General features: G+C 40.8%; 1 protein-coding gene across 1 annotated transcript in view; it reads right to left on the bottom strand.

The window, feature by feature from the left end:
* LOC122810136 (T-cell immunomodulatory protein-like) overlaps positions 1 to 17,913 on the bottom strand; it is a gene marked incomplete at its 5' end in the record, with an annotated part of 1,692,898 nt that overhangs the window by 452,336 nt on the left and 1,222,649 nt on the right. Inside the window, one exon of the mRNA XM_044081610.1 lies at positions 1,325 to 1,403. Coding sequence (XP_043937545.1) covers positions 1,325 to 1,403 — 79 coding nt within the window. The remainder of the gene's footprint in view (positions 1 to 1,324; positions 1,404 to 17,913) is intronic.

The following is a 17,913-nucleotide window of genomic DNA, read 5'->3' as shown; positions in this document are numbered from 1 at the left end:
TGAAAGGTAAGGCAAAGGTTCCCCCAAGAGTCTATATGATACAGAGAAAAGGACAGTGCTTCCAGTCTTTCTTGATAGCTTAGTGTTTTTTAAGCCCATGATCTTCTCGGCAAGGAATCTCTGGGGTTTTGCAGTTGTTTGATATGTCTAGTGAGGTACACTCCAAAGGGGGCACTGTATTCTATATTACACCTGATCAGTGCTGAATATGTGGGGGCAATGACTTCTTTAGATGTGGATGATATTCCTTTGATGATTAAAAGCATTAAGAAGAACGATTTTCTGACAACTGCTGTTTTATATTGATCAAAGGAGAGGGGAATTACCAATCCAGGTTCCAAGGTCTCTAACTAAATTTTCATTCTTGAAGTGGAATACTGCCTGTGTTGTATTCTGGATGAAGGGATTGTTTACCAAATGCAACAAAAGTTGCACTTTTAGCAGCTTCCAATTGAAATGTTACCACTCGTAATGCCGAGTGCCAACACACAAACAAAAAAACAAACATGCAAGACAACAGTGACTATTGAGCATAACTCTTCTGCTCTGATCTTGTTTTTTTACAGGGGGAAGCCCACCCCCTAAACCTGTATATACTAATCCAGGGAATGCCACACCTCTGAGCAAAGTGAATATTCTGAGAAATGGCCATCTCAGGACTAGATTTATGCAATTCTGCTTTTTTTAACTATTCAATCTCCATATTTCGGGATTTGCTAAAGTGGGCCTTTCAGCATTTAATTCAAGACCAGTTAAGGTATATATCAGGTATTTATAACTGGAATTTCTCATTGAAGAACTTGTGCATCAGAGAGGCATTTGACAATCCCTGCTTGTTTGCAGTTATCCTCAGACTTGCTTAGCCACAAGTCTTTGTTCCTGGATGGATGGAGAAGTACATACTGAATAAAAGTGGTCCCAGTACTATGAATGCAGACCACCACTAGTTACCTCATGTTCTCTGACACTCCCCATACCACCACCCTCATTTACACAAATCAGCTTTTTTTCGTATACTGCTTAAGCAAGGAATTACAATTAAACACCAGCTGGATTCACCATTCCTTCTGCAGGGGAAGGTTTGTGGGTGGTCACTTTACCATCATAGAATGCAGTATTAATAAGCAGGTAAATTTGCAAATGCAATTGTGATTCAGTACTGAAACAGCTCTGGTGTATGGAAGTTATACTTCAAATAAAATTGCACGTGGCGATTTGTAAGTGTGGAAAACCAAATGCTAAGCTCCGTGTGAAAGAATCCTGCACTCAGTCCAGCACAGCAGACATAGTAAGCTTATCAAACTATTAGTGTTGTTTTCCCTACCTGATGCATGTTTCTGATATCCATTAGCATCCACAGTAGTGTATCTGATGTAAGGTCCAGGCTGATTCACTCCAAAAGGCTATAACAAAAAAAAACTCATTACATATTAAATTAGGTAGTACAACATTATTTTCTTAAATTATATTAATCTCCAAGGTAAGAAAAAGGTCAGCTACTCAAAATTAATTTCACTAAAAGGGAACATCTCAAAATACCACAACTTAACAGCTACACCACCACAGCAGTGCCAGCCACTGCAACATCTTCCAAGCAGAAAACCATTTCAGACATTGTTGTCAGGGCTTATGTATTAAAACAGGTTACGCCAAATTAAAAGAAAAGTGCTATGGCATTTGTTAAAAGCTTAACACCAAAATAGTGACAAGCGCTACTGTATATGATAAGACAGTACCTGCATTCCATTTAAAAGCTTAATTTACTACAAACCAAAACTAGCAGTCTGTGAAGTTCTTCAGTGGTTTGTCTTTAAGCACAGTCAAATCCAATCTATGGCAATGATTCCAATGCCAAAGTAATGAATTAATTATATATCTAAATATATAGAGAAATAGATACAGATATAAAGAAGACAAACTGTATCTCTCTTTACACACACAAACACACACACACACACACACATATGTACATACATATATATATATATATATATATATATATATATATATATATATATATATGGGTCTACTACGGTCGAAAACAAATTTGGTCGAAATTCAGATAGGTGAGCACACTTGACTGAAAGCTCACTTCACTGAAAACTCATTTGGTCGAAACTCATTTCATCGAAAGTCATATATGGCCCCTTCTCCACTGCAGTGTGATCCTGGAGTTAGAATATAAAGTAAGGGGGTGTGGAGGGCACAGCCCCCCACATTGGAGGGTGTGGGGACGTAGCCCCCACCTATTCTAAATGTTTTAAACCATAGACACAGATATTGACAACTGCAATGAACAAGTCTTTCCACAAAACAATATATACTCAAATTAAGTGGGGGGGGGTGCAGCCCCCTACACCCCTTACTTTATATTCTAACTCCAGGATCGCACTGAGGTGGAGAAGGGGCCATATATAACTTTCAACAAAATGAGTTTCGACCAAATGAGTTTTCAGTGAAGTGAGTTTTCAGTGAAGTGCGCTCACCCAATGGACTTTCGATCAAATGTGTTTTCGACCAAACGTAGTAGACCCATACATATATATATATATATATATATATATATATATATATATATATATATATATATATATATATATATATACACACATATATATATATATATATATATATATATATATATGGGTCCACTTCTAAATTTCGAGATCCCACAATCTTGACTTTCAATATCCCGAAGCCATAACGTCGAGATTGTGGAATCTTGAAAGTGTAAAAAAAAAAAAAAACATGACAAGTTCTAAAAATATGTTCTTGCAAGGTGGCAAGCACTCCTGCACCCACCACACCCCCTGCAACCTAAATATACTAACTCCGAGATCACTGTACAGTGAAAAGAATGGTAATGTAGATCGCTATACAGTGTGGAATGGGAACATTACCATTCTCTTCACATCTCAGAGTTAGTATATTTAATTTGCAGGGGGTGAAGGGTGGCTTGCCCCCCTGCAAAAACATGTTTTTAGATGTTGTCATGGTTTTTTTTTTTTTTTTGGTTTGTTTTATAATTTCACGATTTCACAATCTTGACATTACGGATTCGGGATATTGAAAGTAGAGATTGTAGGATTTCGAAATTTCGTAGTGGACCATATATTGATAAATAGATACAGATGGGTATAGATTTTATGCATATGTATGCATGACAAATCAACCTCGTGAACAGATGTTACTAAATCATGGCTTTGTATGTGAAATAAATGAGAGAGGCAATTGCACCAATATTTAATTCCATCAGTAACTCAAACCAATTTGTTCTTCTTAACAATGTAATTAGTCAGCATTTGTTCTTCTTAACAATGTAATTAGTCAGCATTTGAAATAAAGATTATCAAAAGCTGCTCAGGTGCAAATTCACCAACCCCAGTAGAAGTAATCAACATTGTCTACTCTCGCCACTTGGCAGTATCGGTGATGTAATATTTGCTACAGGAACAATCTCACTTAAAAACAGACCATCACACTGGGCACTGTACCAAATATTACAAAGGGTGCTTGAGTCATAAGACACTGTAGGTTGTAGCTGGGGCACTATAGCTTCTGTGGAATTTTCATTCAGAAGCTGCTAGCTGTACTTATTCCATTTGCCTTTGATGTCCCGCAGACTGGTAAGCAGCTTTTGCTGGAATCCCTTAAGAAGGCTATCTGATGTCTGTCTTCTTTATCCTTCTGTCTTTGCCTTGCGATCTGATAGTTTCTGCATTCCACCACCAGCTTTCCTTATGTACCTTATTTTCATACCTGCATATGTGCTCCATTTTCATCAAACACACTGTTTTGACATGCTTCCATTCTTTTTCAAATCCACCTCTTTCCTTTTTCTCTTGAGGTGCTATTGTATTTCCCCTCCAGTCAACTTCCAGGTCAGTCTCTGCTGACCTTGGAGCCTTCTGTGACCACTGCTTGCAGCTGTCTATGGCAACCAGTGGTTAGTGCTGTGGGTTGACTGTTTCACTGGGGATGATTTTGCAATTGCGGATTCTACCCCAATTAAGTCGACCTGAATTGCATGGTAACCACTCATACATGATCTTGTGATGTTCTCTCTTGATGAACCATGTGTTGGCCTCCATCAAGCCATTTTCCAGATATCTAGAATGGCCTCTACTTCTTTATTCCTGTTACCACACTCTTGTGGACAAAGGCAGTCCTCATATCCTGTTCTACCTATCTGTCTGCCCCAATATATGCATTTAGGTCTCCCAATATCAGCAGCAAGTGATGATGCCCTGCTTTATCTAGTAGGTCCAACAGCTACTGCCTGAATGCACCCTTTTCCCTGTTATCACACCTCTGCTGCGGAGCACTGGCTGACATTATAAATAATTCCCTATGCTTATACTGGAGTCCCATTGTCATGAGTCTGTCAGTAATACTGCTGACATCCCTCACTGTCTTCAGAAGACTGTCTCTCACTACATTTCTCACACCATTTCTAGTCTGCTCTCACCCTGAATAATATATTCTGGATGCCAAGCCAAGTGGCTTTGCTGCACTGCCCTTCCATCTTGGAAAAAAAAAGAAAAACAGAAGATGTACTACCTTAGTCATAACCTATAATAAAAGAGGAGTCGTCCATCCTAGAAGAAGTAATAGCAGCACACAGAAAAATGAAGTCAGGGAAAGCAGCAAGCTCAGGTGAGGTCACAGCAAATATAAAAATGTTGGGTGAGTTAGGGGTGAAATGGATCCAGAGGGTATTCATAGCATTATGGAAAGACAGGCATATTCCTGTCACATTGCATGAAAGTGCTGGGGAGGATGACTGAAAAATGAATACTCAAAACAGCAGAAACTAAAATAGGAGATGAGAAGTTCGGCTTCAGATGGGGAAGGAGCATAACCAACTGGATGTTTATAGTGATACAGAGAACTGAAAAGAAGCCAGAGATGAGGAAAGAGTTCAACTGGGTATTCCTAGACTTGGAGGAAGAGTAAGGTAAGATCTCAAGAAAAATGATTTAAGTATTCCTGCAATGGTTCAAAGTCCAAGAAACATTACAGAATTACTGCAGACTATGTACAAGGACCCAATGACACACTTATGAACAGTGTTCAGACTCACAGAGGGGTTCCCAGTGGGAGTGGGTGTGCATCAGGGTTCAGCTAAAAGTCCACTGCTGTCCATACTGTTGGTGGACTACAGTAGCAAATGGGTTGGTGAGGACACATCAACAAAGCTTCTGTATGCAGACAATGTGACATTACATGCAGGATCTGAACAAACCCTTCAGCAAATGACAGAGAAATGGCATACAAAACAGAAGGCACATGGGATGAAATGGAATACATATAAGACAACTGTAATGGAAGCAAATGAGAGAAATCACAAGAAGCAAAGAAACGAGATAGAAAGGAAAACAGTGAAACAGGTTAGCGCCTTCAAGTATATGGAAGGGGTGGCTGAGAAGAAGGGAAGTCAAAGCTAGAATCAGGAGGACTACAGCCATTTCACACAGAGTGTCAGGAGTAGTGTGTGACAGAAGAATGCCAAAGTTGTTAAAAAGAAAGGTGTACAAAACAGTGGCATGACCAGTACTACTGTATTGTATGGATACCTGTGCAATGAAGGCAGAGCAGTTGAGGAAGGTGGAGGTGATGGAAACAAAGTGCTTGAGATGGGTGGTAGGATGCATACTATGGGAAAGACAAATATAGGAGGACATCAGACCAGAAGCCAAAGAAGATTCATCTGCAGAGAAGAACAGACAGAACAGATTACAGTGGTTTGGGCACATGTGTAAGAAAGCAGACAGTCTGGAGAAGATGATTTGGTAGAGTTAGGAAGAAAGCAAAAGGAACAGATTGTATCCAACAAAGAGAAGGATGGACTGTGTGAAAGAGAACCTGCAACAATCGAGAATACTGTCAAAGATGGTAGGAGAGTGGCATTGAATTAAGAGAGATGGCGCAAAATCCAACTCCATGTAGAAAATGGGGAAAGGGGGGGTTGATAATGATGACATTTAAGCCACAAGACATGGCCAGAGTATGGATTAACAGATCGATTAGCAGGGAGTGTGGCGGTGCAGGGTGATTTGCACCCAAGCAAAAATGTAGATGCTGTTTTTCTTCTGATCTTTGTGATTGAAAATATTGTGTTTTCAAAACCACTTTATTCAAACTGCTTTGAATGTGTGACAGGCTTTCGAAGTTTTGATACTATGAACATCTGTCATACATTCATATGACATTTTCCTAAAAAGGTCTAAATTCCCAGCTGTTGATATCACTATTGGTGACACACAAAAATATTGTCATGCAATTTCTCATGCTCTGAGACATAAGCTTAGGGCAAGCAACTACATTTTTTTTTTGCAGGGGATCAAGCCCTCCTGTGCTCCTCATATTCCCTACTAACTAAACATTCCAAACTCAGAGATCGCACGATACTACAGAAAGGCCATATTCGCCAACCGAGAAACTATATTGTACAACTGTCTGTCAGCTGCTTGTGTGGATCAAATTGTGTTGAAAAACAGCTGTCATCTTTACAAACAGTTGACATAAGTGATGCCTCCCATATATAAGTATGAGTGTCTCATCAAACTTCAAACACTTATAAGATTAAACACAAAGACAGTATAGCTGTGCAAGTAAACTTACCATAACAGTAGATTCCTGAATGATCACTGCTGTAGTAGCCTTAGATATACAGAGTTATATACTGCCAAGAATATAACAGCCAAACACCTTAAAAACTTCAGAGCACCTTTCACACACACAAACCATTAGCCGGCTGAGCAGACTAAAAAGACAGGTTTGGGTAGCAAAGCTCTTCAGAGCTTTCATGCCAACAGAGAAAGGGAGGTTAAGCCCTGAAAGGACAATAACTGGAGCAACATGAAATAACTGTCCAACCCTGGCATGAACAACACATCAAAATACAAGGAGGATGGAGAGAGGGAGTGGCTACTGCAGTGGTGATCATTCTAACATCTGCTGTTATGAGTTAAGTATACTTAAACACAAACTGTACTATGTTCATCAAATCAATCAATGCTGCAGTATCCTTAGCTATATTGGTAGATTACCTTAGCTTACTACATCTGCAAGGTGAGGGGTCCAGGAGCCTCTGGAGAATGGCTCTAACAAAGCCTGATATAGAAAACGAATCAAGCTTGTAATGCCTGGTAAGCATATGTATAGAGGTTCAAGTTGCTGCTTGTTAACATAATTCTAGATGCTATCCCCTTTCCAAAAAGCCATAGATGAAGCCAAGGCCCTGGTAGAGAGGGCTTTGACCTTGCTTGGACTAGCACTGTTACGAGGAGAAAAACAAAGTTAACAGCCTTAGACGACCATTTAGAAATAGTCTGTTTTGAAACAGGTTGTCCCTTCTTACCTTCACAGAAAACAAATATTTGATCCAAAGATATGAAAGATTTAGTTCTGTCAAGACAGCACCTGAAAGATTTAGTTCTGTCAAGACAGCACCTGATTTGTCTGTGGACATCCAAGGTATGGATTATCCCTTCTCCCTCACTTTTAAGTTCAGGAAAGAAAACGGGGAGATGGATAGTTCGGCTTAAAGTAAACATGGATACCAACTTTAGGCAGAGAAGAGAAATTAGTTCTGAAAATAATCCTGTCTCTGTAGAAAATCATACAAGGTTGACTCATCATAAGAGGTCGCAACTCAGACACTCTTCTTGCAGAGGTCACAGCAATGAGTACAACAGTTTTCCAAGTTAAGAACCTCAATCTAGCCAGATTAGCGGATTCAAATGGAGCAAGTGTTAGCTTCTCTAACAAAAAATTCTGATCACAAGGAGGCGCCACAATTTTTCTTGGAGGACTCTTATGCAGAACTCCTTTCAAAAACATTTTGACATAAGAATGCATTGAAAGAGGAGGATCCGAGGGCAGACATGCTGAAATGGCCAACAAATGAACCTTGATAAAGGAGTAGGAACGGCCATAGGAACTCACACAAAGAATTGCAAAACTGCAAAAACACTAGGCCTGAATGGGTGCTGATTGTGTTGCTGACCAACTACAAAACCTTTTCCATTTACTAATACATTGATTTTCTAGTAGCACACTTAACTTGCATCTACTAATACCTGCTGCAAGTCTTCAGTAAACAGGTGCCAAAAGGGAATTAAGACCCTGTCATCCAGGCAATCAGTTGAAGTTGAATGGGGTCAGGGTGTATCAAACATCCCTGATCTTGTGTGAGTAGATCCATTGTAAGAGGCAGCTTGTGGAAATTGCCCCTGGCTATTTCCAAAAGAAACTACTGTTGCCTGGGCCAGAAGGGAGTCAATGATCTTGGGAATTCCCTTTGAATCCTCAGATCTACCTTGAATATTTCTTAATAAATAAGAAAAACGGTCACTACAAATAACAGAACTTCACTGAATGTTCATTTTCACCTAACATCTACCCTGCTGCAGCAGAATGTGGTCATCCTCCTGGATGACCTACTCTCCTGGACACAAGTCATATTCAGGAATCTTACACGCATTAAACACACTGACTTTTACTGGATACTTGTTCTAAATGTTTCTATCCTTCTGGCCTTACATCTCTAATATTTTGCCTAAAAGTGATGCTTTTTATTACCATACTACTGTATCTAGCAGGTAATGGACCCAAACACAAGAAGAGTTGCTTTGCTGACTTTTGTCTGACTTTACACTGAGTGGTAGAATCTTTCTAAATGACACCCAGCTGATGTTTAGTCATGCCTGTTTTTAATTATGTGTTCTTATGGCTTACATGTTAGCTGTGTTATATTTCTTTACCATAAGGTTTATTTTGGAACTTTGACTTAAAACCCAGTGATAAGCTGAAAGTGGGATAAAAGAAAATGTTGAACATCAAGCTTTTCAGTGTGTCTATTAGATTTTTATATTAAAATTCTTACTGTGAATCTCTGTTTTTATCTTTACACTACTGGTCTCACATCCCAGTGATTAGAGCTTTGGGAATGGAAACTAAAACTAAAAAAAAAAAACTTCCTGGTTATTATTCATTTACTACCTTATATAAACTGCTTAGTTGTGAGGATATTGCTTTTATTCAAGCCTGGATTGCTGATGGTTGTTTGAGATTATACAGCGATTATTCACTGTTGTGGTGACTTTAGTGGGAGAGAGTTTTCTTCTTTTATACTATAGTTTAGCACAAAAGTCCAGCCCCCCCAAGCAATATTTTCTTCTTCTTCTTTCGACTTTTCCCAGTTAGGGTACGCCACAGCGGATCACCTGTCCGATCATGATTGGCAGTGGAGTTTTACAGTGTCGAGTTGCCAGCCCGGCGCCCAACCTTCCACAGAAGGCACACACACACACTCACACTCGCACAGAGGGCCAATTTAGAGTGTCCAATCCACTTGTAGCATGTCTTTGGGATGTGGGAGGAAACCGAAGCACCCACAGGAAACCCACGCAACCACAGGGAGAACATGTAGACTCCACACAGAAGGCACCCCAGCCGAGGATCGAACCGGAGAACCTCTTGCTGTGAGGTGACAATGCTAAGCACTGCACCACCGTGCCCCCCCCCCCAAGCAATATGACACTGTCCTATTCTAGGTGCCTTTTAGTTGCTTTCTGATCTGCTGGTGCTTGACATCCTTTAGTGCTGTCTCAGTGCCTCAACTTTCATTTTTACTGCAAAAACAAGTCTTTTCTGTAACTAACAACCTTCTTGGTCTTCTTCTACAACTTTGACTATCTGATGGTTGACCTTTTCACGTCTTTGATGTGTCATTACTGTTAAGAATAATAGGGTGCAAGAAACTTTTGGATTTCTAATACTATTATGGGAATGGACCCCATTCTTAGTCAAAGTACGATTAAAGTTCATGAAATTAGTATCCTCTTTGATGTCCACCAAAAGTGTTCTTAGCAGCACCTGCAACATGCCCAGTAATGACTCATTTTGCAGTTTGTACGGAGTTGCATGTAAGGTAGCATACCTAAATATGATTGTAGACTCTCTTTTATAAGACCTGTTGCTCCTACTACTATTGGAACTATCTTGGTATCCTTCTAACACATTGCTCTCGTTTCTGCTTGCAGATCCTGATATTTTATGACTTTGTGTCTTTCTGTATGCAGGACACTGTAGTCACTGGGTGTGGCAATTTCAATGATCAATGCTGCTTTTGTTTTCTTTTCTTGGACTACTATATCTGGTTTTCTAGCATCTATCTTTTGAATTGCTGGTAATGGATGATCCCATGTGATGTAGACCATCACTTTCTATGATGCTTTGCAGCTCATGTTTCCAGTGCTTTTCAGCCACTTCAAAACCATAATTTTTGCACAATCCTGAGAGCAACAGTCTCGCCACATTATTGTGCCTTTCAGTATACAGTCCTTCTGCCAGCAACGAGGTGTGGGACTGTTTCCAGTTCAGTCTTACAAAACCTACATTTGTCCGTTTCTCCCACATGTTCAATGGACTTTGTAAACCAGCATGTAAGTAGACCACTATCTTGAGCTGCCAATATGAACCTTTCATCTCTTGGTTTGACTTCACCTCTCCTTAACAATTCCTGTGTTCATTCCTGAACAACATGAGGCTTTTCCAGAAGTTTTCTATACTTGAAACTATATTTATGTATTTTCCACATTTCTTGCCTTTTCATCTGGTCCTTCACCTTATATTCTTTCTTTTATTTTTGGCACATTCAGTTGCTGCCTGATATTTATCTACTTCTGGTTTGATTTCCATTCCTGCTTGATGTCAATATGCTTCTGCTAGGTTAAACAGGGAAGTCATCTTAGATTTATTTTCCTCATATTTCAAAACTTTCACTACGTTTGGGTCTTGTGAGGTCAGCAGATGTGTGTGGAGTCCCATAATTGCAGATCTGTACATGTAATCAATTTCAAGGAGGCCCATCCCTCCTTCGGAATGGGAAATATATAATCTTGCTATCCATTGATTTTTAGAAATCATTTGGTATGCATGAAGCATCCTTCTTGTTTTAATATCTAATCTATCCAACTTGTTTTGGAGCCAATCAATCACTCCAAAACTGTAAGTTAGGACAGGAAGAGGAAATGGCTTGGATTTTGTTGCTAGATGTCAATGCTGTTTTCAGGATTAATTTAAGTCTTCGATTAATTTAAGTCTTCTATTCATTCTGATGAAGTTGGTTATTCCGACAAAAGCGCTTAATCAGTGGTTTATTTGTGGATCAGTACCTGGGAGGACTATCGTGTTTTCGAGTGTGGTTTTATTGAGAACCCAATAAACTGCCGTTACTTGTACCTGTTGAGTGGTTGTCTGGTTACCTTCCATCTGTACATCCTTAATACTATATAAACATAAGAAGACTTCACAATAAAAGACAATCCTGCTGCCCACTGTTACCCTGCATCATATCTTATGGCCTCACTCTCCTGAATTACTGACAGGCTGTATAACCTAGTCTGAATTACTAAGAACAACAAAATGGTGTACAGAGTGGAAAAAATGCACAGAGAAAAAACATAATCACCACTCCAAGTAGCCAAGAACCAGACTCGGTAGTATGAAATAAAAATGTTTAATTCCACAACAAGAAAGACTCAGTAGTAACAGTCAGTCAAGCACTTTCGTCATCCAAGACTTCTTCAGAACTGTGTAATGCATCATAGACACACCTTAAATAAGCAGTCCCCCCACTTAACACACTAATTAAACTTTAAAAACATACACCCTAAAAAATCATTCTAAAACAGCAATACATAACACATACATAAATAACATTTTGAACTAGTACAAAGTGTTTGACAAGTACGGTATATAATAACACTAATACTATAACTTAGTAGCCCTATGTTTCAACTCTGGCTTGATACAAATGTGGTCATTAAAACTAGGGGCTACAGTGGCATTCAAACGAATTTGCTATTGCATTTTATCCTTGTCCAATTTGTTGGTCCAGTCACCCCCTCTAATGTCCATACCTACCACCTCCAAAATACCAAAATGGAAAAAGTTGTCAGGATTGAGATTAATAAGTGCGTTATTGTTGTCCCTTTTCCTAATACTATATAGGTGTTCATAAATTCTTCTCCGAAACCTCCTGTTTTACCTATATAGAAATGTGACAACCCTGGCATATAGCAATATAGACTACACTGTTGGTGTTACAAGTTCCTGTGGCCAACCTAACTTCAAAGTCAATGGAAACTAAGCAAACAGTAGGGCATGAAATAATGTATTTACAATACTCGCATGCCTCACACTTGGTAGTTTCCTTAATATTCTTGTTCTTACTCTCAATAGGATGTTCTAACAAGTTTTTCAAATTCCTGTTGGTCCTATAGGAGAAAATGGGTATCTCGGCTAAAACAGCCATCAATTCTTGGTTCACTTTGAATAAAACCCAATTTTTCTTTATAATCTCTCTAATGAGGTTCAAAGTGTCCCCAAAAGTCAGAGCCATAGAATAAGAGAAGTCATTATTTTGTTGGTGAGTGACTTCAAGTTCCTTATTCTGGCTTACTCCAAGTAGAAGTTTATACCAATTACCTCATTCACTTAGGTTCATAGGTAGGTACTAGGCTATCTGCCCGACGGCATTTATAAGCCTAGCCAGAGTGTGTCGGCTTTCACCACCCCATTGATTAATTAACTGATCCTCTGTCAAGCAGAGCCAATGAAGTGATCCCAGGGGTGCATTTTCTGTTACCCATCCACTCGTCAAAGTTTCTCTTGAAGAGTGTTAGTGAGGGGCTCTGCCTGATGTAATTTGGAATTTTGTTCCAAAGCATGGGGAGTCTCTGTGACAGGAATTTATCCCTCTAGCATGTTCTATTTACTGCTGTGGCAAGGTTTAGCTAACTAGAGTGTGTGGCTCTCAGTGACTTGGATTTCTTTAGGTGGAGCATGTCCATCAATTCTGAGTTGGACATGGCTTTGTAAGTCATGCAGAGATCACCTATGAGTAAGCGATATGCCACTGAGTACAGCCGGAGTTTTTTCAGTCAGGCTGCATAGGACATATGTTTGAGACCAGTAATCCTCTTGGTGAGATACTTTTGTGGTCTTTCCAGCTGTTGGAAGTGTCTTGTGAGGTACATCGCAAATGGGGAATTGTACTCTATGATGGGTCTAATGAGTGACGAGTAGAGGGGCACTATAACCTCTATTTCCAGATGCAAACCCTTTAGTAATTAGATGGGCCACATAGAAGGATTTCCTAACTACTTTGGCAATATGATTGTCAAAGGAGAGATTACTATCTACATGGGTCCCCATATCTCTTATTACCTCTTCTGCATTAAGGGGCTGCCACCTTTGTAGCAATTTGTGGGTGTTTTGTTTTTCCCAAACGGGATGACTATGCATTTTTTGGCATTTAGCTTGAGGCCATGACTTTGACACCAGGTGTCTGTCTCAATAAGGCCCTTTTGGAGGATGTCCTTGTCAGCCTGAGAGTCATTTACAGCTCCCAGTTTGCAGTCATCGGCGAACTTGGTTACCCACAGTCCTCCTGTGTTTGCCTGTACTTCTGAGAAATATATGCTGAACAGTAGGGGTCCCAGGACTGAGCCATGTGAGACACCACTTGTGACTGGTTTAGAGTCGGACCTGGAGCCCGCTATTCTTACCATATGAGTTTTGTCTGTAAGCCAGTTGGCAACCCATCTCGTGACATAGGAGTTTATGTTCAAGCTGGTGAGTTTTTCTGCAATACCTGAGTGGGGAATGGTGTCGAAAGCCTTCACGAGGTCAAGGTAGGCTATGTGAACCACCTTTCCCTCGTCTATGGCCTTGGTGACTGTCTCGAAGTCAACCAGGTTTAGTAGGCATGATCTGCCCTTAACAAAGCCAAACTGGGTCGGGTTCAAGTTCCCAATGTCTTTGTTAATGAGTGCATGATGCACTCCATAGCCTTGCAGACCAGGCTAGTCAAGCTTATGGGGCGATAGTTACCAGGGTCAGTTGTGGGCCCTTCCTTTGTGGAGAGGAATAACCGTTGTTGTGCGCCATTGTATGGGCATGTAGCCTGTGGAGAGGCTGAAGTTGAACAGCGTGTTTAGGTGGGGGGTTAGTTTGTTCTGTAGTTCATGCAAGACGCAGCCTGGGACACCATCTGGTCCCACTAACGCTGTGTTTTTGGCTTTTGAAAAGCTGTTTTCACCTGTGCATCTGTGATTTTTGGGACACGACACTTTGCCGGTATTGTTGTGGGCACTTTTGGAGGTGAGAGGGGGTGAAGTTTTCACTGAATCTATCTGCCAGGATGTTGGCAATATCAGTAGGTTCTGTATATTTTGTGCTATTTTGCACTAGTTCAGTGCATATCTGTGAGTTGCCACTTAGATTCTTAACATAGCTAAAGAAGGCTTTGTGGTTATCTTTTGAATCCTTGGCTATTTTTCTTTTGAAGTTAGCCTTGGATGATTTCATGAGGGACCTCAGTTTCCTACTGATACTGATCAGGGATGTCTTTCCTTCTTGGGATTTGCTTGTTTTTCTGAAATAGTTTCCTCCTTCTATAGTATAGCCTGTTTATTGCAGGGGTCCACCAAACTGGTTTCCTTCTCTTAGAGGAGTGAGTCTTGGTTTTGTTAGGGATGGCATTATCCATGCATCCTTGTAGGTGCTCATAGAGTGCATTTGTAAAGGTTTCTGCATCAAAGTTTTTTTACTGTGGTTTCCTTAGTTGGGGGTGGTGGTGGGGTGTGAACATCCAGTGTGATTAGTTTATGGTCTGATCTAACCAGTGACGGGTTGACCTCCGGTGTGGAACACCTGTCACCCATGTTGGTGATGACCAGGTCCAATATGTTTTCACCTCTGGTGGGGGAGTTTACCAGCTGATCCAGGGCATTTGAGTTGATGAATTCCAGGAAGCACTGGGCCTGGGAATTTGTACTCAAGTAGTTTTCCCAGTGAATGGTAGGGTAATTGAAATCGCCCAATATTAGGGTGTTTGGTAGGACCTTCATGTTTTCCAGTGTCTCAAGTAAGTTGGAATGGTAGTCCTGGGTCATGGAGGGTGATCTGTAGCAGGCCACAATTTGCATTGCAGATTTGCCCGATGTTAGTTGCACATGGATGATCTCAGAGGTATCATGATGCGCCACTAACCTGGAGGTGTAGGTATCCTTGATGAATATGGATACACCCCCTCCTTTTGTGTTTTGGTCCATGTTCTGTGGCTGAAAAGTGTGGTATGAGTTGTGGCCCGGTAGTGCTGGGGTACTCTATGGAGCCTTGAACTAGGTTTCAGTTGCTGCACAGATGTCGACATTCTCAATACTGAGGAGTGCTTCGAGCGCATGCATTTTGAGATTTAAACTCCTGCTGTTGAGTAGCATAACCCTCAGTTTTTTGTTAATTGTGTTGTTTATGGAGGTGGGTATGACTTTTGAGCCTTGCCTAAAAAAGGCACTATGGGGGCAGCAAGAGCCTTGGCCAGTATTCAAAAGCCTAGGGATGACAGGTCCAAGCTGTCGCTTCCGAAGCGACGCGGCTTGTCAAGCATGTCGTCCCAGGCTGACAGACACTGGATCCCCTTTGAATGACACCAGAAGCTTAGCCAGTTGTTGAAATTGATCAGTTTTTCTTTATACTGAGGTATCATTCTTGGTGAGGTCAGGATGCTTCTCAGGGTCAGGGTCATACCAGCCTGGGCTACATGATCAGAGAGCTCTTCATGTCTCTTTTCATGTAGTCCAGGGATGTACGTCTCAGGTCATTCACACCAACATGAACATTTACAGAGTCATACTTGTACTTGTTCTGGAGTGACCTGAGTGCTTGTGTTATGTGGCGGATTCTGGATCCCGACAGGCAGCTAACAGTAACCTTCTGCTTATCCAGTCTAGTGTTTGGGACGTCAGTGTGCCTGACTATAGATTCACCTATTACTAGTGTGTTAGGTATGTTATCTCGCCTTAAGGGCTGTGATTATGTGGCACACTGATTTTGCGTTTTATGTGTTGTCTAGTTTGTGACGGGAAGTGCAGGTTGTTTGGGTGTCTGCTTTGGAGGTCTCTGATGCTTTTGCATGTTTTTATTTAGAGCCTCCAAGTATGATTTTGTGTATTTATGTGTATTTTTTGCCAGTGCTGTTTTAGAAGGTATGTGTGCTGCTGGAGTTGTGGTGCAAGTGTTAACCTTCTCCTCTTGACTGTCTGTTCCAGTCTTGGGTGGAGACTGCTTAGCTTCCAGTTTGGCTGTATAACTCCATCTCTCGCATATGTTAGTGTTTTGTGGTAGGAGGAGAGGGTTGTCTGTGTACATGAGGCAGTTGTAACATTGCCTCAGGATAACCAGATTCTCCAGCTGGACTTGAGAGTGCACCTGAAGTTGCCCTTTGGTCATGCCTGAATAGTAGGGTGAGCTGCTTAGTCACTTGGTTGGTGAGGGGTGAATAAAGAGCCTTGCCCTGCTGGGCAATCAGTGTCAGGGTATATTAGTGCTTGCTATTAGGTCTGAGCAAGTGCTGGGCTGTAAGATGCTTTTTGAGTGCTTAGGTTGAGAGTTAGACTAGTTACAAGGGAAAAAACTGAAGAGGAGATTTAGTGGAGCCTGGAATAATTTAACCATAGCTAACAGGCACTGCCCGGTTCACAAAACCGTGCAAATGCGTTTTTTATAGTAGGGAAATGAAAGAGAGAAATTAGACAAAATGGCCAATAAACTACTAACTTCTGGGCTGGAACTACTCCTCCAGGGACAGATAGGTTGCTCAAAGCTCCCCTCTCTCACAGGTGAACAGAGAAACTTCCTTCTATCCAAGTAAGGTATGGGCAACTCAGAAACTAGTATCACAGCCCTGAATTCAGCACTAGCCTGAAAACTGGACTATACTAGCTTGGAAAGGCGGGAAACAAGGAATTTTTTTGATTTTTTTGAAAAGATACGACAAAAACAGTAAAAAATACACTTAAAACAGCTTTAAATGACTACAAACGATCAGAAAAGGTTATTGCACTTTATTGTGTAGCCTACAACAGTTAAACAAATTATTTAAACAAAAAACAACTTTTTAAAAGTGCAGGCAGTCAAATAAGTACAATATGTGAAAAAAAAACAAGCTTTTAAATCACAATAAACGCTGGAAAATCTGCTTTTAGGTGGAAAACAGTTAAGTACAGAAAGAAAGTACAGAAACTGATACTTAATCACTCCAAAGTCTCTCTCCTAAGCTAGAAGACTTATATCAGTTTAAGGCTTTCTAGTGCTACCCAGTAGGTTAGTTACAGGAAAGATGGGAAACAAGCGCAGATGTGGTCTATTAAACCAGAAAGTTGAAAGAGACGGACAAACTGTCCAAATTGTCAATAAACTACAATTTCTGGACAAAGAACCTCTCCTCTCGTGGTAGACAGGCTACCTAGTGCTTACCCACTCCCACTGATAAGCTAGAAGGCTTTCCTCCAACACAGAAAGGCTTGTGGGGCTCAGATGCTTACCAACAGTCCTGGATACAGCAACTCTTTATCTGGGCTAGGCTAGTTACAGGAAAGGTGGGAAACAAGCGCAAGTGCGGCTTTTAAACCAGAACATTGAAAGAGATGGAAAAAAAACTGCCCAAACGGCCAATAGCTACAATTTCTGGGCCAGGAACCACTCCTCTTGTGGTAGATTGTGCTTACCACTCCCACTGATAAGCTAGAAGGCTTCCCTCCAACACATAAAGGCTTGGGGGGCTCAGAAGCTTACAAAGAGTCCTGCAATACAGCAAATCTGTACCTGGACTAGACTAGTTACAGGAAAGGTGGGGAACAAGTACAAACGTAGGCTTTTAAGCTAGCAAGTTGAAAGAGATGGAAAACTGCCCAAATGGCCAAATAAACTACAATTTCTGGGCCAAAACTCACTCTTCCCGTGGAGGATAGGCTACCTAGTGCTTACCAATCCCACCGATAAGCTAGAAGGCTTTCCTCAAACACAGAAAGGCTTGGGGGCTCAGAAGCTTCCTAACAA

The sequence above is a fragment of the Protopterus annectens genome, chromosome 8.part1, assembly GCF_019279795.1.
Source record: "Protopterus annectens isolate FY-2018-M chromosome 8.part1, PAN1.0, whole genome shotgun sequence".
Taxonomy (NCBI): Eukaryota; Metazoa; Chordata; order Ceratodontiformes; family Protopteridae; genus Protopterus; species Protopterus annectens.
The sequence above is the reverse complement of the archived record's forward strand: the minus strand, read 5'-3'. Positions and strand labels throughout refer to the sequence as shown.